At 47.6% G+C, this 23879-nt stretch overlaps 1 protein-coding gene across 2 annotated transcripts in view; it reads left to right on the top strand.

The window, feature by feature from the left end:
• Positions 1–23879, top strand: part of CRYL1 (crystallin lambda 1) — a gene marked incomplete at both ends in the record, with an annotated part of 99593 nt that overhangs the window by 53037 nt on the left and 22677 nt on the right. Inside the window, one exon of one of the 2 annotated variants that reach the window (XM_080689823.1) lies at positions 17582–17743. The exons of the other annotated variant lie outside the window; for it this stretch is intronic. Coding sequence (XP_080545949.1) covers positions 17582–17743 — 162 coding nt within the window. The remainder of the gene's footprint in view (positions 1–17581; positions 17744–23879) is intronic. 2 annotated transcript variants of the gene reach the window in all.

Here is a 23879-nt window from a genome sequence, read left to right as displayed (position 1 = left end):
TTGAGAGGCAGAGACAGGAGGATCACAGGTTCGTGGCCAGCCTCGGCAACTTAGTGAGGCCCTGTTTAAAAAAAAAATAGGAGTGGTGACTGTCCAAGGTAAATCCTACATCTGACGTGCTTTATGTTGTAAACACAGACTTCAGATGTGAAGGACTATTAAGAAACAACTCCTCTTCTACCTCCACTCTTCGGTGTTCGGTACAGGTTGAACTTCCCTCATCTGAAAAAATCTCAAATCTGGAATTATCCCAAACTGCAAGCTTTTCTGAGGGCTGCTATGCTGCCGCAGCTGGAAAGCCCCACGGCAGGAGACTGTGGGGCTAAAATGTGGGATCTTAATCCTCGTGCAGGGAATTATTAAAAATACTTCTTAAAGTCACCTTCAGGCTGTGTGTAGGAGGTGTTGGTGTCTTTCTGTCCCTGACAGAATCCCCTAAGACGATCAAGTTAAAAAGAGAAAAGGCTGCTTTTGGCTTCTCCTTTCCGTCCAAGGTAGTGTGGCCCGGTTGCTTTGGGCTGGTCCCAGCCCAAGGTGCCATTGCTGGAGCACAGGCAGAGCAGGCCCGTTCACCTGCTGCACGCAAAACAAAAAGAGGGCAGGGAGGGGCTGGCCATCCCCTTCAAGGACATGCCCTAGTGACCTAACTTCCTCCTGTGGGCCCTATTTATTTATTTATTTATTTATTTATTTATTTATTTATTTTAGTACTGAGGACTGAACCCAGAGGCAGTCTGCCTCTGAGCTACATCCCCAATGCTTTTTATATTTTATTTTTGAAATAGTATCTCAATAAGTTGTTGAGGGTCTTGCTAAATTGCTGAGGCTGGCCTCAAACCTGAGATCCTCCTGTCTTAGCCTCCCAAGTACTAGGACTACATGGGTGCCCCACCATGCCCAGCTCCAGCCCTCATATTCCGTGGCTTGCTCCAGTCTCCGCCTGTGACTTCATGTAGTCTCTTCCATGTGTGTCTCCTCTGTGTCCGACTCTCCCTCTCCTTTCTCTTGTAAAGATACCAGCCATTGGACTTAGGGCCCACTCTAAACCATGACTCCGTGAGCCCCATCTTAGCTGGGCACAGTCGTGTATGCCTGGAATCCCAGCACTGGAGAGGCTGAGACCGGAGGATCGCAGGTTCAAGGCCAGCCTTGGCAACTTGGCAAGGTCTTCTGCAACTTAGTAAGACCCTGTTTTAAAAGTAAAAAAAAAATAAATAAATAAAAGGGGCTGAGGGTGTAGCCTAGAGGTAGAAGCCCTCTGGGTTATATCCCTAATACCCAAAACAAACATACAAAAAACCTGCCTTAACTTGATTGCATCCACAAAGGCCTGTGTCTAAGTTTACATTTTCAGGAGTCAGGAGCAAGGAGTTTCAGCAGGTTTGGGGGGATCTAAGTCTGCTCACAGCATCCTATTTATTTTACATGGCCCTCACTGTAATCCATCTCCAGGATTCTCCCTGTGGAAATGGTCTCCAGTTACACAAAAGTATCCAGTCAAGGTGTTTATCCCAGCATTGTTTGTAGTGATTTAAAAAAATCTTGGATTTTTTAGTTGGAGAGTAGGGCGGGAGATGTGGGGAAGTAGAAACTCTTATACCCTGTGGGTAGGAGTGTGAATTAGTATAGCCGTTATGGAGGTCAGCATGGAAGTTCCTCAAGACTAGGCATCAAGCCACACGACCGGCCATAGCACTCCTCGGTGCCTTTACAAGAGGTCTGAAGCCAGAACACCAGAGCGGGGCATGTGAACCCGTGTTTATAGCAACATGGCTCACAGTAGCCACGTTATGGAACCACCGAGTGTCCGCAGATGAATGGATAAAGCAAGTGTGGGACACACACTGGAATTCCACTCAGCCAGAAAGAACAAAATGCTGTCATGTGCAGGAAAATAGGTGGAATTAGAGAACATTCTGCTCAGCGAGACCAGCCCGTCTCAGAGTCAAAGGTCATGTTTTCTCTCTTATGCGGAAGCTGGAGAGAAAATAGGAAACCAAGGGGACCTTAGATAAATGAGAGAGACCAGGACAAGAGGGGAAGGATCAGGGGAGGGAGGGAGGGAGGGGCGAAGGAGAACTGAGAAAGAAAACGAACAAGGCCATGTTCACATGTGAAGGTGTCACTGGCGATCTCACGTGTGTGAGGCAGGAGGGGAGTGGGTGGGAGGCGGCGGCAGCGCGCCAGGGCCGTGCATGTGCGTCCCATCACTTCTGTTGTTGGTACTGAGGGTGGAACCCGGGGAATTCTCCTCCAGCTACACCCCTTGCCGTATTTCTTTCCTTTTTTTTTTTTTTTTTTTTAGTTTTTTTCTTTATTGAACATAAGTGGTATACATTTAAATTATACTTGGTGCCCCCCCCGCCCCTGTTTTCCCTTCCCCCCCTCCCACCAATGATTGTCCAGGGTAACCATGCCATATTCATAATTTTACACATATTCAGATGTAGACCCTCATTAATCAAGATCAGCCTTCCTCCTCTCCTATCTTTCCATTCAAACTTTGCTGATATTTCCCCTCCATTATCTGGAGTCCCACTGGTATCCTCTGTGTTTCCTAGTTTGGGCATATTAGAGGAAACATATGTATCTTCTCCTTCTGTGCTTGGCTGATCTCACTTAACATAATGTTCTCCAGGGCTTTCCATCGTCTTGCAAATGATATAATTTTGTTCTTCTTTATGGCTGAATAGAATTCCATTGTGTGTATTTCCCACAGTTTTGCTATCCATTCATCTGTTGATGGAGATCTGGGTTGGTTCCATATTTTGGCTATTACAAATTGTGCTGCTATGAACATAGGTATGCATATGTTGCTGTATTTCTCTGAATTCAACCCCTTTGGAAAGATACCCAGGAGTGGTATAGCTGGATCATATGGTGGATCTATTCCCACCTTTTTTAGGAATCTCCACACAGATCTCCATAGTGGCTGAACTAATTTGCATTCCTACCAACAGTGTAAAAGAGTTCCTCTTTCCCCACATCCTCGCCAGCATTTGTTGTTATTTGATTTCTTTATGCTTGCCACTCTGACTGGGGTTAGATGGAATCTCAGTGTAGTTTTTATTTGCATCTCCCTGATGGCCAGTGATGTAGAACATCTTTTCATGTATCTATTGGCCCTTTGTATCTCTTCTTTTGTGAAGTGTCTATTTAGTTCATTTGCCCATTTCTTGATTGGGTTGTTTGTTTTGCTAGTGTAGAGTCTTTTGAGCTCTTTGTATATTCTGGATATTAGCCCCCTATCAAAGTGGTGGCTAGTAAAGATCTTTTCCCATTCTGTAGGCTTCCTCTTTAGGTTACTGATAGTTTCCTTTGATGAGAAGAAACTTTTTAGTTTGATGCTATCCCACTTGTTAATTCTAGCTTTAATTTCCTGAGCTTTGGAGGTTTTGTTGAGAAAGTTACTGCCTGTGCCAATATGTTGTAGTGCTGAACCTATGCTCTCCTCTACTAACCTCACAGTCTCAGGTCTAATTTGAAAAGGGGTCTCACTAAGTTGCAGAGGGCCTCACTAAATAGCTGAGGCTGGCCTTGAACCTGCAATCCTTCTATCTCAGCCTCCCAAGTACTGGGAGCACAGGCGTGTGCCACCATGCCCGGCCATTTCTGTCACTTTGAACCTCACTATAGTGTACAATTAAAGTGTACCAATGAAAGTATTAAAAATAGTAAGAATCTAGGGGATAGTCACTTAGTGGTATATAGTTTATAACAGGGAGCAAGCCCTATCTGTACTGACTTCAGTGCACAGAAGGACTGGCTTCCTCTGTACCTTTGTGTTGTCCAATTGGCATGCTACTGTTTTTAAGGCTGGACCCATTGCATACGTGCATGTGTGCATGTGTACATGCATATGTGTGTATGTACATGTAGGCATATGCACAGGCCATATCTGTGTTATGTTCAATCATAGGAAAAATCTATATCATACCTTTATTTTTTTTGGTGGTACTGGGGGTGGAACCCAGGGGCCTTCTACCTCCAGACTACACTCCCAGACCTATTTTATAATTTATTTGGAAACAGGGCCTCACTAAGTAGCTGAGGCTGGCTTCGAACCTGCGCGGTCCTCCTGTCTCAGCCTCCCAAGCGGGGGGAAACATCACACCATTGGTAGTAGTTATCTCTGAAGGATAGGGACTAGGGGGCCATAATATTCTTGACAAGCTAAAAGATGTTGAGAAGTTTTCTTTTTCTACCCCCAAATAGTATTATGATATGAAATTACCTGCTGTGTGTGTGTAACTGGGAGTGAGCCCAAGGGCAGTCTACACCTTCTACACCTTCGGCCCTTTTTGTTTTGAAACAGGGTCTTGCTAAGTTGCTGAACCTTCGAAGCTTCTGTCTCAGCCTCCCGAGTCCTGGGATGACAGGTGTGCACAGCACTGGGCTCCTTTTTTTTGTCTAAATGGCAGTTAATACGAGTAAGCTGCAAGTTAGACATTCTGTTTTGTGTACATGGTTTTCTTGCCTTCTGGCATTTTAATACTGCAGGGTAAGTTCTTCTCTGCACACATGTAGGAGTTAACACATCTGGCTTGTAGAGTTTGTGAGTTTTCAGCCTCTATATCCTCATTAACACTTGGCATCAATAATGATTCTGTTTTTTTCTGTGTTGGGTGCGGAGTGTGCTCCCTGGCACGTGATGGTTTGCTTCTTCAGAGTGACACGCAAGGAGAAGAGGGTTTGTGTCCTCCCCCCTTTCTTTCATGTTTGTGTACTGGGAATTTAACCCAGGAACAGTGTATCTCTGCCCTCTCTTTCTTTTTTCCTTTCTTTCTTTCTTTTTTTCTTTCTTTCTTTTTTTCTGAAACAGCGTTTCTCTAGGTTGCTAAAAATCGTGTTAAGTTGCTAAGGCTAGCCTTGAACCTGCAATCCTTCTATCTCAGCCTCACAAGTACTGGGATTATAGGTATGCACCATCATGCCTACTTTACATATATGTTTTTCTTGAGTCTTAACTAAACTTCACTTGGAGTGAACCATTTCTTTTTTAATCATAGGGGAGTAGAAGGTTACAACCTTACGTGTGATGTGCTTTTCAAGGAAAGAACACAAGTGTCCACAGTAATCCTCTTTTGGAGGTAGATTTGCATGAGGTTTGTCTTTATTTATAACAATGAACATGTATTACTTTTTCAAGGATCAAAGTATGCTTACATTTTTATTTGCTTTTGTGGTACTGGGGCTTGCCCCAGTGGTATTCTACCTCTGAGCTATACCCCCAGCCCTATTTTATTTTTTATTTTAAAACAAGTCTAAGTTGCTGAGGTTGGCCTCAAACCTGCGACCCTCCTGTCTCAGCCTCCCAAGTACTGGTCTTACTGTTGTGCACCAGCACAGCTGAATGCATGCTTACATTGTAAGGGCCTCGGTGCAGTTGGTTGGGTGGACATCATGTGGGTTTCTGTGCCTTTGGCTTCATTCATAGGAGGCTGGAGAATGCTGAGGACCAGAAGGAGGACCGGACAGATAGGGCTTCAAGTCTCAGTCCTCTTTATTCCTTAAGTCCATGAGCTTTGTGAAATATCTCTCATTTACGGAATGTGGGTAATGTAAATATATAATTTGTGTTGGTCAGTTTTCCATAATTGTAACAAATACCTGAGATCAGTAAACTTATAAAGAATAAAGTTTTATTTTGGCTCATAGTTTGGGAGATGTCAGTCCATAGTCAGTTGGCCCCAATGCCTTTGGGCCTGTGGCTGGGCAGCACCTCACAGAGGGATCACAGGGTAGGAGGAGCTGTCCACTTCCTGGGGTCCTGAAGCAGACAGGAGCAGAGTTGCACCCCGCTGCCCCTTTGACAGGCATGCCCCCAATGACCTTCCACTTTGCCCCTCCTTTAAAGGCTTCACCTCCTCCCAGTAGTGACACCAACTGGGGACCAAGCATTGACCACACAGAGCCTTTGTGGGGGCATTTCAGAATCAAATGGCAAGATGATTTCTCTGAATTGAATGAAAAGGTGCACGAAGTACTTAACAACATACCAGGTGCATTTAAAATGCTTGGAAATATTGGTAATAACCTACACAACCAGTTTGACTTATGCCTTTTCAAGTTGAAGTGCAGTTTGGGCACTGCGGGCTCTAATTATTATTATGAGAGCCTGAGGCTGAGGGGAGGCATGCGTCCTCCCACATGAGAAGTCTGAGGGCATCTCTTGGCTTGGGCAGTGATGGAGCTGGAAGCCGCCCCCTGGTCACCAGAGCCAAGTGAACTGCCAAACCTAGGGCTCCCTGGCCGAGAGTCCTGGGTTTTGGCAGCACCCACAGGCCTCAACAAAGCCTTGCATATTTAAACTGTGATCTCCTCTTGAAAATATGGCCAAGAGTGAAGCCACCCTCAGGTGTTGTTTTAGAAGTGGCTGCTAAATGGCTAGCACAGGTTGGTGCTAGCTTCCTGGGAGATGGCTGCTGCCAAGAAGACGTTTCCCCTTGCCAGGCCCCGGCGGGCCTCTCGTGGGAAGACTGGCGGCTCCCAGAGCTTTCTGGAGGGCAGTGACCAGGCCTGCCGTGTTTACTTTGCTGCTGTGTTTGCAGTCTTGCTTTCCTGCATGAGCTGGAGCAGGCCCTAATGTCCACTTTCTCCCAGGTAGTTACCTGTGTCCACGCCTCATAGCCACTACCTGCCAGTTGACCCAGGCCAGGAGTTGTCCTTGCCTCCGGACCCCCAGGTGCAACCAGCCACGGGGGTGGGTCTCACCACTGGTTCCTTTTGGGGTGCTTCTCTCTTCTCTCCCGCCATCACCTTAGGTCTTCTAATGGCTGTTCTGATCAGTCCTCCGTCCTTCCTACCTGCAACAGGATGCAGGCCGGCTCTCTGGAGTGGGGCTCCAAGGGGCCTCTGTGAATGCCCCCTTCCTGCATCCTCCTCCCCTCGCCTTCCTCAGAGCTCCCTGTGCGGGCTGCCTCCTCCACACATGCAGGGCATTCCTCTGGGAGAGCTGTGTTCACCTCATACCATCTGCTTCAAGATGGGCTGTTGGAGGCCTCTTTTATTTTTTTATTTTTTTGTGTGTGTGTGGTACTAGGGTTCCTGGAAACCCTTCTACCTCCGGGCTACACTCCCAGACCTATTTTATACTTTTTTTTTTTTAATTTGGAAACAGGGTCTCTTAGGCCAGCGAGGCTGGCTTCGAACCTGCACAATCCTCCTGTCTCCACCTCCCAAGCACGGGGATCACAAGCGTGTGCCACCACGCCCGGCGAGGCCTCTTTTTAAATTATTCTTATTTAACAAATTCATTTATTAAATATTAGTAGATTGTTTCTAAACACCATTTAATACTTCAAAACAAAACTTGGCCTACTTAGAGACCTGAAGAAAGTCCATTCTTGTGTTTATGTACTTTTAAGTTTAAATTTTTATTTATGTTTTGTGGTACTGGGGGTTGAACCTGGTACATTCTACCTCTGAGCTACACCTCCAGCCCTGTGTTATTTTTTATTTTGAAACAGGTTCTTGCCAAATTGCTGAGGCTGGCTTTGAACCTGCGACCCTCCTGTCTCAGCCTCCCAAGTCCTGGGATGACACGTGTGCGCCACCACCCCCGGCTTCAGACGTGGTCTTTGTCTCTGCCCCTTTGTCGTTCAGTTCTAGCATCTCACGGTACTTTTGTGTAGTCTGTATTCACTGTCGAAATTATCTGCGTGGTTTTGTTCCTCATCTCCTCATCCGCACTTCTCATGTGCCAGTAGTGAATTAATCACTGTTACTTAAAATTTACTGCTGGGTGGTTCCAATACCTGAGTCACACCTAAGTCCGGTTCTGATGAGCCTTTCTCTTTGGGTGTGGGTTGTTTTCTCGCTTGTGTACCTCACAGCTTCTGGTTCTTAGAGTGGCCATCTTCAGCCAGAGAGTGGAGTGCAGGACTCCCTTGTTAATGTGTGAGGCCTGGCGCTCCCTCAGCCAAGCTCACTGAGGAGATCAGAGTCTGTTGCTATGGTTGCCTGGGGTGCCCCAAAGGTTTGCAGACCCTCTCCTAAAGCCAGTGTTTAGAGAAGCGCTGGCTGCCCCTCTGTGGACTCCACCCTTAGCTCCTGTTCTTCCCTGCAGGGGTCTCACCCAAGGATCCTGTTCCTTGTCCTCCTCCCAGAAATGGTGTTTTGGGGGGGGGGTGAATGAAGTGGCTGGGTTTGAACCCAAGGGCATTCCACCTTGAGCCACACCCCCCACCCTTTTAATTTTTTTTATTTTGAAGCAGGGTCTCACTAAGTTGTAGATAGCCTCATAAGTAGCTGAGGCTGCTGGAACCGTCAATCCTCCTGACTCAGCCTCCCAAGTACCAGAATTACAGTGTGTGCCACCTTGCCCAGCTCTGTTTTCATGTTTTAAGTGTTTTTTTTTTTTTTCTGGGGAGGGGGCACTGGGGATTGAGCCCAGGGACATTCTATGTTGGAGCTATACCCTCAGCCCTTTTAATTTCTTATTTGAGATAAGGTCTCAGTTGCCAAGAGCTGGCCTTGAACCTGTCATCCTCCAGTCTCAGCCACTTGTGTCCTGGGATTACAAGCGTGGCCACTGTGCTGGTCTAGACATGTTCTTCTGTTACTTGCTGCTCGGTGCCCATCAGCCTGGGGAGGTTCAGGGTTGGTCACGGTGTTAGGCAGGTGTCCATCCCTGGGCCTGGGCCGGGGAGGGCCTGCTCAGGCTCCTGGGCACGGGGCAGGCGGCCTCCATTTTTGCTCCTCCGGGGATATGGGTCCTTATTTCAGCTCCCTTTATTTTGACCCAATGATGAGAGTTTGGAGACTACAGTGATGAGAGTTTGGAGTTACTTCCATCTGTTGATATGTATTTGTGGCCACGTGCAGTGATACACATCTGTAATCCTGACACTTCAGAGGCTGAGACAGAAGGATCACAGGTTTGAGGCCAGCCTTAGCAACTTAGCGAGACTCTCCGCAACTTACGCGTATCACATATTGAGGTCACAAAGAATCTTAGCTGTTCCTGTTTCCTTTAGCTTTTAGTGTTTTTTTTTTTTTTTCTGTTAACATTCATACTTGGAGCGATTTATGTCTACTCCTAGTCCTAGCTGGGCAGAACCCAGCGGGCTTCATTTCTGTAGCGAAGGGCTGCCCTGGCTGGCCTAGTGGGCTTTGTCTTGTAGGTCTGTTGTTCTCAGCACCAGGTGCTTCTGCAGAGGGGACAGGAGAACATTGCGGCTCCTGTTTAACCCTATTTAACCTGGCATGTGCGTGTATGTACACACACATCTGAATGAAATGATTGGTAAACACGTTCCAAACTTGTCTAAAATGGTTTTGCCTTGAGCAAATTCTCCTGAAAGCATCGGGTAGACGCTGGGCATGGGCAGAGATGTGGACGCCACTGACCAGTTCCGCTGGCCTTGCTTGGACTCACTTCTGACAGACATTTAGCCAGGGGTATTGTGCAAGTGGGCACAGTGCAGGGCACGGCTTAACACCCCCGTGCTGCCACACAGGAAGACAAGATGAAGGCTGGGCGTGGCCGCTGCTTTGCTTTTTTTTTTTTTTTTTTTTTTGGTAGTACTAGGGATGGAACCCAGGGGTCTTCTATCTCCGGGCTATACTTCCAGACCTATTTTATATTTTATTTGGAAACAGGGTCTCCTAAACCAGCTGAGGCTGGCTTCGAACTGCGCGATCCTCGCGTGCCCACCGCGCCCGGCTGGCTTCACTTTTAAATACACTTGTATTTCTGCATTGTGGTTATACACCATAGTGAGGTGTAAAGGGATTTGAACATACCTGCACACAGCGCTGGGGTGTCTCCTGGCACCCCACTTTTCCCCAGACAACTTAGTGAGTTTGGTGGTGACACCTTCGTGTACGGACAGGCCTTATTTGAACTGTTTTCTTCCTTTTTTAATCCTCTGTTTCCCTCCCGCTGCTCTTCTGGCCCCTCTCTTTTATCTGAAGCCCCTTTTGTTTCCTGTTTTCTCTCTAGCTTCCACATATGGGAGAGAGCATATGGCCCTTGACTCTGAGACTGGCTGATCTCACATACCAGAATATTCCATCCATTTTTCCTGCAAATGATAAAATTTTGTTCTTCCTTATGGCTGAGTAGAATTCTTTTTTTTTTTTTTTTTTTTGTGGTACTGGGGTTCCTGGAAGCCCTTCTATCTCCGGGCTACACTCCCAGACCTATTTTTACATTTTTATTTGGAAACAGGGTCTCCTAAGCCAGCGCGCAGGGCTAGCTTCGAACCTGCGCGATCCTCCTGTCTCTGCCTCCCGAGCGCGGGGATTACAAGCGTGCGCCACCACGCCCGGCTGGCTGAGTAGAATTCTACTGTGGGTATATACTACATCTCTGCGTGTGTGTGTGTGTGTGTGTGTGCATGTGTGCTGGGAGTGAACCCAGCGTGTTCTATATCTGAGCTACATTCCCAGTCCTGTTTTATTGTTTATTTTGAAGCAGGGTCTCACTAAGTTGCAGAGGGCCTCATGTTGCTGAGGGTGGCCGCAGACCTGTGAGCCTCCGTCTCAACCTCTCAAGTACTGGGATGACAGGCATGCACCACCACACCCAGCTTTTACTACATTGTGCAGGGTCTTGCCACATTCCCCAGCCTGGAGTGCTGAGAATCACAGACAGCATTTCAGTACTGATGAGCGTGTGCAGCCTGGCAGTCTGTCCTCCCAGGAAGTTAACAAGATGACAGACTTACTGGGAGCACCCAGTGGTCATAGTGTGCTACAGTCCTGAGCTGGCCACGAGCGACCTTCCTGCCTCAGCCACACCCCCAGCCTATTTTATTTTATTTTGAAACAGAGTCTCACTGAGCTGCTGAGACTGGCTGCAAACCTGCCATCCTCCTGTGTTAGCCTCCTAAATACTGGGATTACAGTTCATTTATTTTTAAAGCAAGCATATTCAATAGATTTTGTTTTGTTCTTAGTTCTCTAGTGGACCAGTTTGACTAATATCCCATAGCTGGATAAAATGAAGAACAAGGATGAGCATGGTGTTGCACCCTGATAATCCCAGTACTTGGAAGGCTGAGACAGAAGAATCGCATGTTCGAGGACAGCCTCAGCAAGGAGTGAGACTGACAGTGACCTAGTGAGGCCTTGTTTCAAAAGCAAAAAATAAAAAGGGTGGGGTGTAGTTTGGAGGTAAAGTGCCCCTGGGTTCCATCCTCAGTACTACAAAAAGGAGGGGGGAGACCCCCCTGACTACTTTGTCCTTGCACACTTTTGAAACAAGAGGGCTTATTCTCAGCTGATGGAATTAGGCTTCCCCAACAGAGCAGAGAGGGCCAAGCTGATGGGATCAGCAAGTCACTCGGTGACCTGCAGGCGGCGAAAGTTGTTGACCTAAGCTCCCTGAAAGGACTGATCCCCTTTAATTGAAGACTTGTGACTCATACGCCTCAGAAGGTTGGCAGCTGCTCTGGGGAATGCTGACCACGCACAACCCTTTAGGTGTGTGCTGTCACAGCTGTTGTGCCTCGATGAGTTTCCCTGGGTTGGAGTCTTGGACGGGGGGAGAGTTGGTGCAAAAGGAGCCCTTCAAAACATTCGGTGTGAAGGGAACTCTTTCCTCTCTTAGAAGAGTAGGACTGGCATGGATTTAGTTTGATTTTATTTATTTATTTTTTGGTACTGGGGATTGAATCCAGGGGCATTCTACCTTTGAACTACACGCCCAGACATTCTTTATTTTTGTTTTAAAATAGGGCCTTGCTAGACTGATGCGAGGCTCACTACTTGCTGAGGCCGTCCTTGAACCTGCAATATCTTTTCTCAGCCTCTCAAGTACTGGGATTACAGATGTGAGCCACCTACCGGGCTGAAATATTTTTAGTTGAGTTATTTTTTCATGTCAAACATTTAAGTTTTAAATAAATGCTTTTCTAAAAGGAGCGACAACGGCATAATCCCTGGAATGAGGATGGGAAGAGACGCACAGCAGGCTGGCACCCCTGCCTGCCCACATTGGTCTCTGGGGGTTCTGTGTGTCACCCTGAGAAAGGACTGCTCTTTAGAGCAAGCCACACAAATGAAAATAATGCAAAGAAAAGCAAACCGCAGTGATCCTCGCAGGCAGAACACGTAAGCCCCAGGAAGTCAGCATCTAAATACATGGCACAGGTTTTTATTTTGGAAAGGTGCCTCTTGATTTGGTGTAATAATTTGCTCTGGATGATTGTAGATCTAGTTAAGTTTTATAACAGCCTTTTAAAAATAACTCTGTGTGTGTGTGTGTGTGTGTGTGTGTGTGTGTGTGTGTGTGTGTTACTGGGGATTGAACCCAGGGGCATTCTCTCTCCAAGTTGCACTCCCAGCCTTTTTTTTTTTTTTTTTTTTTGCTGTACTGTGGATTGAACCCCGGGGGATTCTGCCTCTGAGCCACACCCCCAGCCCTATTTTTTGTTCTTTATTTTGAAATGGGGGTCTCACTAAGTTGCTGAGGCTGGCATTGAACCCATAGTCCTCTTATCTCAATATCCCATGTACTGGGATTACAGGTGTGTACCATGGCACCTGGATTAAAAATAAATTTTAGTTTTATTTTTATGGAGACATAGCATTCACAGCATTTTTTTTGGGGGGGGTGGTACTGGGGTTCCTGGAAACCCTTCTACCTTCGGCTACACTCCCAGACCTATTTTTTATTATTTTTATTTTGAAACAGAGTCTCTTAAGCCAGTGAGGCTGGCTTTGAACCTGCGCGATCCTCCTGTCTTTGCCTCCCAAGCGCCGGGATTACAAGCGTGCACCACCACGCCCAGCCTAGTTTTATTTTTAAAGAGAAGAAAAGGAAACCCTGGTTAGGGCATAGCACCCCTGATTGACTATTTTGGAAAACTCGTCTCTTTTTTTATGATATATACTATTTCTTAGAATGTGACAATGGCCCCTCCCCTCCTGCCCATCCTCCTGTCTATACTGGCAAAAGTATGGAGTTAGCAGTCTGTTCTTCTGAGAGATGTTTGGGATTGTGGGAGAAGCTGAGGAGAGGCTGGGGTGCTAATTAGGCCGGTGGCAGCAGGGGGTGAGCAGGGACAGGGGCTCACCTGCAGGGAGGTCTGGGGCCTGCATGCTGGTGGCGCCTCTCTTTTCTTGCCCTCCCCTCCCCTTCACAGTTGCTACTAGAACTTCTTCCCATGTAAAGCACCTTCAGTACTGAAGTTTAGAAAGCACATGGAACGTGGCTTCCAGACACTTTGTTGAACACTTTGTTTTCTCCCTAGTGTCAGGATGCCTATCTAAAAAGCCTAGGTTCTCAGCAGCATAGGGACACCCTGTTTCAATAAACAGGGCTGGGAGTATAGCTCGAAGGGAGACTGTCCCAGGCTTCAGTCCCCAGTATAATTAATCAACCAATCAATAAACGCTCAGGTTGATTGGGAGAAAAACTCAACAAAATTTCACCTTTCCAGTATGTGGGAGGCTGAGACAGGAGATCACAGATTCGTGGCCAGCTTCAGCTATGAGACCCTCTGCAACTTGGACCCTGTCTCAAAATAAATAAAAAATAGGCCTGGGGGTGTAGCTCAGAGGTACAGTGCCCCTGGGTTCCATCCCCAGTACTAAAAACAAAACAAAACAAAAAAACCTTCCCTGTTTGTTGCCTGCATTTTGGAAGTGCACATCCCATGACGGGTGGCTGGGCTTCCAGGGCATCCTCACTGCTACGGTTTTGGGGGAACTGTTCCTGGGGACCTCTGTTAGGCTCCCCAAAACTGTTCTCCCTGTCCCTGGGGAGGCCGGCAAGCTGGTGTGCTGGGCTGGGCCGGGCTGGGCTGGGCTGGGTTTCCAGAGCTGTAAGATACCTGGAATCACCTGGGTGACTTCTATTACTACTTTTACTAATCATACTTTCTCTAATAATAGAACACTGACATTTATATGTGATTTACTTAAACAGTAAGAGAAAATGAATGTTATATCTACAATACTATCACTTAATTTCTTCTCTTTAAGAAAAGAAGGAAAAAAGGGCAGGTTGAAACTTAACCTCTCTTGTTAGCTACTGTGAGAGCCTGAATCCATACCAGTGGCAAGAGGAAGCACCTTTTTTTTGTGTGTGTGTGGTGCTGGTGATTGAACCCAGAGGCATTCTACCTCTGAGCTACACCCCAACCCTATTTTATTTTTGAAACAGGGCCTCACTAAGTTGCCACGCACCGGCCTCCAACCTGCGATCCCACTGTCTCAGTCTCCCAAGTGCTGACTGGGATTTTAGGCATGTACCGCCACAGTCTGGTGGTACTGGGGATTGAGCTCAAAGATATCTGGCTTCTGAGCCATACCTCTAGCCTCCCCCCCTTTTTAAACAGGGTCTCACTAAGTTCCTCAGGGTTTTGCTAAGGTGCTGAGGCTGGCCTCGAATCTGCCATCCCTTCTCAGCCTCCCAAGGATTGGGATTACAGGCATGCTAGATATACCATTAATAATTGGGCTAATTGGAGTTTTGTTGATCTTGTCTACGGAGGTTTCTGTTTTGTTTTGTCAGAACCTATGATAACATAATGTAAGTAGTACATCTCCCTCCCTCAAAATCAACAGACCCAAACAACCATCAGTGCTTTGAGAATGTTGCCAGGTTTAACCAGGCAAAGGCAAGCTGGTTGCCTGCAGTGCAGTGATAATAATGCCTTGGAGGCTTTCCCTTGAGAAGCCCCCAAGAAAGGCGTGGAGAGATTGCAGCTGCGTGGGAGCCAGGTAGCTCCAGAGGGGCCAGCAGCGCTCCACTCCCTTTCTCAGACAGGGCCCCCGTGAGCAGCAGGGAAGGGAAGGGAGCAGTGCACACAGGGGACCCTGCAACCCTGGCTCTCGTTGCAGGCAAGAGGCAAGGCTACAGCACCAGTACAGCCAGTGCGCCACTGAAATCCCTGACAGAACCGCAGCAGGCTTGGGTTTCCTCCGGCTCGAGTTTTCTTGCCTCTTTGATAATCAGAGGATCTGAAGAAAGGCTTCGAGTTTCATGGGAGAGTCTGCAGGCGCGGGAACAAGGGCACCATTGACCACAGCTCTTTTATTAGCTTCCCGGGGTTCTGTGTCGGGCTCGGCCTCTGGCTTGGCTACAAGGCTCCATTTAAACTTAACCCAGCTGGACTTAACTGATCCAGGAACCATTGAGGGAGGGCAGCCAGCTACTCCAGCTTGGTTTCCCCTTTTGATAAGGACATTTCACACAATGAGCTTCACAGTTCTTAAATGGCTTCATTTTTTCCTTCAGTCTTTGAGATGCAGAACTTATATGACCTTTTTGTTCTTAGTAAAACTTCATGGGGCTTGGTTAAATTTTTTAAAAGTATAAACAAACATAATGTTGATTCCCTCCTTTTGGAATAATATTTTGGGGGTACTGGGACTAAATTCCCCAGGGGCTTTATTTTTATTTTTTGTGGTATTGGGGATTGAACCCGGAGGCATTCTATCTCTGAGCTATACCCAGCCTTATTTATTCATTCATTCATTCCTTTATTTATTTTGCAATGCTAGGGATTAAACTCAGGGGCATTCTACCTCTGAGCTACACCCTCAGCCCTATTTTATTTTTTATGTTGAAACAGGGTCTCACTAGGTTGATGAGAGTCTCACTAGTTGCTGAGTCTGCTCTCGAACTTGTTATCCTCCTATCTCAGCCTCCCAAGTACTGGGATTACAGGTCTCTGCCACCATGCCTGGTTTTTTCTTTTTTTCTTTTGAAACAGGGCCTCACTAAGTTTCTAAGGCTGGCTGAAAACCTGAAATTCTCCTGTCTCAACCTCCCAAGTACTGGGATTACAGGCCTCTACTCCCCATCGTACAAATAGAGAGTCAGGGAAACATGGCCCAATCAAAGGAACAAAATAAATCTTGGGGCTGGGGGTACAGCCCAATAGTAGACCACCTCTGGGGTTGATCTCTAGTACTACACACACACACACACACACACACACACACACACACACACAGGTGCCTGAACTCTACTAGACCACAGTCTGTGATAGGGGCTTTAAAATTTGCATTTTAACAAGCACCTAGACAATACTAACTGGTGATTATTAAATGGTAGTGAAAATCATGATGTTTAAGTCACCAGGGATGTTGGGAGTCTAACTGCCTCCCTTAGAGCACCTGTTGCGTATAGGTGAGCAGGGACCCACTATGTAGGAGTGACTGCTGGTGTGATCCCGAGAGGTGCTGGAGGAAGAGCTCCAGGATTTCTAAGGTGTCCAAACAGCTTGAATATGCCCCTCCTATTGCACTGCCCCCCAGGGCAGGGTGGCAGCCCCCTCTTCTTCCAGGCCCCAGGGACACACCTCACCTGCAGGCCACCAGGAGGCTATCTGAGGATCTCATCTCACTCTCACCCAGCTTTGTAATTAGACTTCCAGAGCCAGTTGTTATCTGTGGTAATTAATCCAAATCGACTTCTCTGCCCCCTCCCCTGCCCCATTACAGTAATTTTCAATCCTTAAGAACAAGGTCTTTTTCAAAATTAGAAACGAGTGCTCAAAAGACTTTCTGGGAGTGTAGGTGTCAGCACGTTTGTGCATCTTGTGAAGGTGGGTTTTCCTTTGAAGATGAGTTGAGCTGATGATCAGAACAGACGGGAAGAGGGTGGTGAGGACGCTGCTGGCGGGGCACGGCTGAGTACTGCTGTGGCTTCTGTTGCTGGCTGCCCGTGTTACTGACAGACCTTTTTCAGTGAGGATGTTCAGTTGACAGGCTGGTTTCTTTTTTCTTCCTGGGGATCTGACCCAGGACTTCCTACATGCCAGGCAAATGTTCTGTCAATGAGCTACACCCCGGCCCTCTATCACGCTTTCTTACAACGAGAATTCTCAGACCTGCACAACACCAGGAAGTACAGCAGGCTCCTGCCCCTTTGTCATTTCTTCTTCAGAGTTTTCAAGGTTTCTCCTGTGTTCCCAGGAGCCTTGTTCACTCATTTTATTTATTTATTTATTTATTTATTTATTTAACTGGGGATTGAATCTAGGGACATTCTGTCTCCAAGCTATGCTCCACTCATTTCTTTCTTTCTTTCTTTTTTATTTTGAAACAGGGTCTAGCTTATTTGCTGAGAGTCTCAGTTGTACTTACAGAATGATAGGCTTAGGACTTGCTTCAGGTATAAGCAAAGAACTTTTGGTGGGAGGATACTGGAGACTGAACCCAGGGGCATTTTATCTTCAGGCTATACCCCAAGCCCTTTTCATATTTATTTTTTAATTTTATTTTCTTGTGGTACTAAGGATTGAACCTAGGGGCATTCAACCTCTGAGCCACAACCCTAGCCCTATCTTATTTCTTATTTTGAAACAGGGTCTTGCTAAGTTGCTGAGGCTGGCTTGAAGCTGCAATCCTCCTGTCTTAGTCTTCCAGCTGCTAGGATTGTAGGTGTGTGCCACCACACCTTGCAGCAGAGAGCTTTTTTGACAGCCTGCTTCTGGGAAGAGTGGTGGAAGAGTCAGGGTGACGCCCCTTTCTCAAATGCCAAGATGCCAGACATTGGGTGTGTGTCTTGAACACCATAGTTTCCCGGATTGGCTCACTACAGGAAGCAGGCACGCGAGACATGACCAGCAAGGCTGTGTAGTGGTCGTGAGTAGTCACATCAGTGTGTCTTTTCTAGGAATGTGTTCCAGAAAACCTAGACCTGAAGAAGAAGATTTTCGCTCAGCTGGACCGCATAGTGGACGACAGAGTCATCTTGAGCAGCTCCAGCTCCTGCCTGTTGCCCTCTAGGCTGTTCTCGGGTCTGAGCCATGTGAAGCAGTGCATCGTGGCCCACCCGGTGAGGACCGTGCTGGGGAGCCACTGTGGAGGCTCAGGCTGTAGCCCAGCCTCTAGAGAGACTGAGACAGGGGGATTGTATGAGTTCACAAGTTCAAGCAAGATCTTGCCTCAAAAACAAACACAAAAAGTTTATAAATTCCACTAGCACTTTATTTCATTTTATTTTTTTGCAGTACTGAGGATGAAACCCAGGGGCATTCTACCTACAAGCTACACCCCCAGCCCTATTTTTTTTTATTCTTTAGTTTAAGAAATAGGGTCTCATGGGTTGCAAAGGGCCTCACAAAGGAGCTGAGGCTATCTGCAAACTGCAATTGTCCTGTCTTAGCCTCCCAAATGCTGGGATTACAAGCATACACCGCCATGCCTGGCTTCCACTAGCATTTTAAATGGGCTCATTGGGATATAATACACATACCACATGATTGCCAATTGAAATTATACAATTCCACAGTTTTTAGTGTATTAGAATAGTGCAAAACTGGCACTTTTTAGGAAAAAAAAAAAAGAGATCCTGCCTGGCATGGTGCCACACACCTGTAATCCCAGTACATGAGAGGTTGAAACAGGAGGATCACAAGTTCGAGGCCAGCCTGAGCAATTTAGCAAAACCTGCAACAATTCAGCAAGAACCTGTTTCAAAATAAAAACTAAAAAGGTCTAAGAGTGTACCTAGAAAGTAGAATTCCATTGACTTCAATCCCCAGTACCAAGGAAGTAAAATAAATAAGCTAGGTGTGGTGATGCATGCCTGTAGTCCCAGTACTTGGGAGTCTGAACCAGGAAAATCACAAGCTCAAGACCAGCCTGGGTGATTTTGTGAGATCCTCAGTAACTTAGCAAAACCCCGTGTCAAAATATAAATAAAATAGGACTGGGATGTGGCTTGGAGGTAGGATGCGCACCAAGGCATCAGGGCACGCAGTGAGCAGCGTTTGAGGTTTTGGCCCTTGGGCAGCTCATCTTGTATCCAAGGAGATGACTCTGAAACAAGAACTTCTGCCACACAGGCAAAACCACTATGTTAAAAACATGCACCCTACTGCTGGGCATGGCGGCACATACTTGTAATCCCTGGATTTTGGAGGCTGAGGCAGGAGGATTGCAGATTTGCGGCTAGCCTCAGCAATTTAGTGAGGTCTTCTGAAACTTACTGAGACCCTGTTTCAAAATAAAGAATAAAAAACAGGACTGGAAGTGGAACTTGGAGGTAGAATGTCCTGGGTTCAATCCCCAGTTACACACACACACGCACGCGCGCGCACACACACACACACACACGCACACTAGCCAGATGTGGTAGCACACACCTGTAATCCCACTATGTGGGAGGCTGAGACAAGATGATTACAGGTGTAAGATCACCTTTGTCCACTTAGGGAGATCCTTAGAAACTTAGTAAGATCTGTTTCATAATTGAATAGGACTGGGAGTATAGGGCAGAGATGGATCACCACTGGGTTAAATCCCAGTACAAAAAAATAAAAATAAAAATGGTCTGCCCTGAGGAGTTTGTAGCTGCGTCCTTTGTCCCGGGTGGTTTCCTGAGCGCCAGGCGGAGCAGGCTCCGCGGTGTTAAATTATAGGTCCTGGCTCCACTCTTTCTGTATGTGTGTGTGGGATGGAACCCAGGGGCTTCTACCTCTGAGCTACACCCCAGCCCTGTTTTATTCTTTTATTTTGAAACAGGGTCTCACCAAGTTGCAGATAATCTCCCTAATATACTCAGGCTGGCTACTAACCTGTGATCCTCCTGTCTCAGCCTACAAGAACTGGGATTATAAGCAGGCAGCATCATGCCTATTTTATTTACTTATTTATTTTTAGTTTGAAACTGGGTCTCACTAGGTTGATGAGAGTTTCACTACTTGCTGAGGCTGTCCTCAAACCTGAGATCCTCCTGTCTCAGCCTTTCAAGTACTAGGATTACAGGCGTGTGGTACCACGCCTGGCTCCAGTCCCCCCCACACACACACTTTTTTTTTTTTTAGTGGTACTGGGGTTCCTGGAAGCCCTTCTACCTCCGGGCTACACTCCCAGACCTATTTTTACATTTTTATTTGGAAACAGGGTCTCCTGAGCCAGCGCGCGTGGCTGGCTTCGAACCTGCGCGATCCTCCTGTCTCTGCCTCCCAAGCGCGGGGATTACAAGCGTGTGCCACCACGCCCGGCTGGAAACAGGGTCTCTTAAGCCAGCGAGGCTGGCTCCGAACCAGCGCGATCCTCCTGTCTCCGCCTCCCAAGCGCGGGGATTACAAGCGTGCGCCACCATGCCTGGCTTTTTCTCCACTTTGGATACCTCTTGGTTTCATCTCCAGCCTTTTCTCATTATTTTATTCTTAAACAGGGTCTCCTACATTGCTGAGGGCCTCACCAAGCTACTGAGGCTGGACATGAACTGGCGATCCTCCTGTCTCAGCCTCCCAAGTACTGGGAGTATAGGTGTGCTGTATCACCCCACTGACTCAAAGGCATTCTCTATCTCTGCTTCTTTTTTTTTTTTTTCAGATTTAGCATCCTCATTTTTTACATTTCTATTATACTTCTATATGTTTCTATTATAGTTGCAATACCAGAACAGAGCACCCGGCTCCAGTTCTACGTGTGAGACTAAGATTTAGGAGGTTTGGCTGTGAACCTGCTCTCCATTCCCTCCCACCCAGCCAGTGTGGTTAACCGGGCAGGGCTCCTTTTGGGAACTGCGTCACGAGGCAGGCAGGGTAACAGTTCCCATTGACGCGGGCGCTGGGTGAACCCTCTCGAGGTTAACATGTTAATGAGGGGAGAGGAGGGCGAGAGCAGAGGTCCACTGATCTCTCCCTGAAGGACAGTTGAGTGACTGTGGACTCAGCCTGACCTCAGGGAGCAGCACAGCCTGTGGGGACAGGGACGTGAACTCACCAAGATAGAGATGTCGGGATGCAGTGGTGACCCTGGGCCTCCAGGGTCATCAGAGGTTAGGGTTCGGAAGAAGCCAGGGATGGTGGGCCAGCCTTGAGGGATCCGGTTGGGCTGGTAATGGGACCTGGGTTTGAGGCTGAGAAGGGCATCAGCCAAGACCCTGACGGGGTGGGAGCAAAGGGGCCGCAGAGCCCCTGTGCTTTGGGGAGCACTAGGAGAAGGTCGGGAGGCTCAGGTGTACAGGCTGAGAATCCCTCATCCGAAATGCTCAGGACCAGCAGTGTTCCGGAGGTTGGAGTTTTTTGGATTTGGGGATATTGCGTGACTTCTGGTTGGACATCCCTAATTCAAAACAGTCCAAAATCAGAAACACATTAGAAAGCAAAACTTCAGCACCACGCCATTTTCAAGCCATTGCAGACTTGCAGTCACCGGCAAGGATACTTGCCCTCGCCGGGCTGTGGAGAATCATGAGATAGACTTGGAAGAGTCAGGACGGCTTCGGTGTCCAGTACAGCAGGTGTGGCCAGAAGGCTGCTTCGGGAGGGCAGCAGGCCAGACAGGGCACAGCCACGGCACAGGACACAGGCAGTCCTCGAAGTGGAGCGAAGCGCAATGGGAGCGGCCATGCTGGGACTGAGAACAGGGCAGCTCCTCTTCTGAGCATGGGCAGGGGCCTGCTTGCAGATTTCACATGCCCGGAAGAGGAGCCTGGAGCACCATGTACAAAGTCGAATGCTCGTTCTCACACTGGGGGCACTGCAGGTCTGTCACCCAGTACTTAGGAGGATGAGACAAGAGGATTGCAGGTTCAAGGACAGCCTCAGCAAGTAGTGAGACTCAGCGAAACTCTGTTTCAAAATAAAAATAAATAGGACTGGGTGTAGCTGGAAGGTAGAATGCCCCTGGGTTCAGCCTTAGTACCACAAAAATATTAAACAAATAAATAAAAATAAACATTAAAATTAAAAGGGCCGGGAGTGTAGCTCAGTGATAGAGTAAGTCCCCAGCACTAGGAATAAAAAGGGCTGGGGTGCACCTCAGAGGTAGAACACACCCCTGGGTTCAGTCCCCAGTACCACAAAAACAAAACAGAATAAAAACAACAAAAAGCTCACAGAGTTATTCAATCCTCTCCACCCTTCCTCGGGGAAGGGGAAGAGGAGCCGCCCCTGTGCAGTGTGGGATGAATTGCCAATGGCCCGCTGTCTCCTGGGACGGCTGGCCACCTCCCAGTGGGGCTGCCTGGTTCCATCTGCCCGCAGAGGTGAAGGCCGCCTCTGTTGGCCACTGTGCTATCTGCATGGATCACATGCCCTGCTCCAGTTCAGATCCCCGAGGGGAGGAAGAATGTTCCTCTTGTGCGGGGCCAGCCCGGCTCCCAGCTCCCGCAGAGCCTGCCCTGGGAGCGAGCGCCATCCCGCCTCGCTGCTTGCTCGGGTCCGTCAGCCTGTCACGCAGGGTTTCCTTGGCTGGTCTGTCTGTCAGTCAGGGGCTGGACAGGTTCAGTGTTCACCTCCAGAACTCTGAGTTCGGGGGGGGGGGGCTTGGCTTCCATGGTAGAAAAGAATTACCTGTCAGAGACAAAGACAGAGGTTTATTTGGGAAATTGGGGGCTACACATTCAAGGGAGAAAGAACATGGGCCATCTCCAGAGGGAGAGTGCCTGGAGTCTTTCCAGTCCTCCTCTACAGGGGACCCCGAGAGGGGGTGGCTAGGGACGCATGGAAGGATGGGGTGAGCAGGTGACCGTCACTTACTTTGCATCCGTAGGGTCTCACCATTTCATTGGTGGGTGCCAAGTGATGCCTGGGCTTGACAAATGGTGAGACTTCCTTTGGGAATTTTGTTTTCCAAGCATCCCAGCTTGTTTTGGAGTGAAGATAGTCCATTATGATTTAAAAATATAGGCCTATTGAGGGCCTTTGCCTAAGGAAAAGGACTGGCCAGAGGGGCCATTATGATTACAAGTGTGGCCTGTTAAGGGCTTTCACCTAAGAAAGAGCAGCTCCCATAAGGTGATGTTAAGGATTATGAAGTTTCTAGATCTTAAAACTATATTTTTCACTGGGCGTGGTGGCGCGCGCTTGTAATCCCTGCACTTGGGAGGCGGAGACAGGAGGATTGCGCAAGTTCAAAGCCAGCCGTACTGGCTTAAGAGACCCTGTTTCCAAATAAAAAGTATAAAATAGGTCTGGGAGTGTAGCCCAGAGATAGAAGGGCTTCCACGAACCCCAGTACCACCACCAAAAAAACCCACCAAAACAAACAAACAAACAAACAAAATAAAATAAACAAAAAAAGAAACTATATTTTTCCTTTTCTTCCCAGTTTGTCTCCTTTCTACCTAACATTTTATTTCTTCTATCCTACCTCATGTTCAATCTCTGCAGCCTGAAATTTAAGGTCACCTTTGCTGTCCACTACCTTTTTCTTTTTCTTCTCCTTCCCTCCCTTTCCTATCTTCCTTTTCTCTCTCCTCTCTTTTCTCTCTCACTCTCTTTCTCTTTTATTGGGAATTGAACCCAAGGGCATTTTACCACTAATCTATATCCCTACCCTATTTTATCTTTTCATTTTGAAACAGGGTCTTGCTAAGTTGCTGAGGCTGGCCTCAAACCTTTGACCCTCCTGTCTGAGCTTCCCAAGTCCTGGGGTTACAGGTGTGTGCCATTGCACCGGGCATAAAAATGCACTTTATGCGATTCCCATGCATATCCTATGCTATTCCCCTGAGATCGTGTTGCCTGGCGACAACATGGCATCTTGGTTTGCATCTGTTCCCTCCACTCTACTCCACTCGGCTCTGCGATGCCCAGGCCGGGACAGCCTGGTGCTCAAACACATGCTTCGGCTCAGGGCCTCACCTTTGCTTTTGTGTTATCTAGTTTTGCTCCTGTGATGCTCACCATGTTGAGAAGACCCCGAGCCCCGCATCCCTGTGTACAGAGGTCATCCTATAGGCAGGCATGCCTCTAGTTTTTATAATCTGACTTTTTTGTGTGTGTGGTCCTGGGGTTCCTGGAAGCCCTTCTACCTCTGGGCTACACTCCCAGACCTATTTTTTATTATTTTTATTTGGAAACAGGGTCTCTTAAGCCAGCGAGGCTGACTTCGAACCTGAGCGATCCTCCTGTCTCTGCCTCCCAAGCGCAGGGATTACAAGCGTGCGCCACCACTCCGGCCCTATAATCCTGAATTTTAAAAAAGTCAAAAGAGCTGGGCATGGTGGA

Source organism: Muscardinus avellanarius, assembly GCF_963383645.1.
Source record: "Muscardinus avellanarius genome assembly, chromosome: 2".
Lineage (NCBI taxonomy): Eukaryota > Metazoa > Chordata > Mammalia > Rodentia > Gliridae > Muscardinus > Muscardinus avellanarius.
Note: the sequence above shows the minus strand (reverse complement) of the source record. Positions and strands in the feature narration are given on the sequence as shown.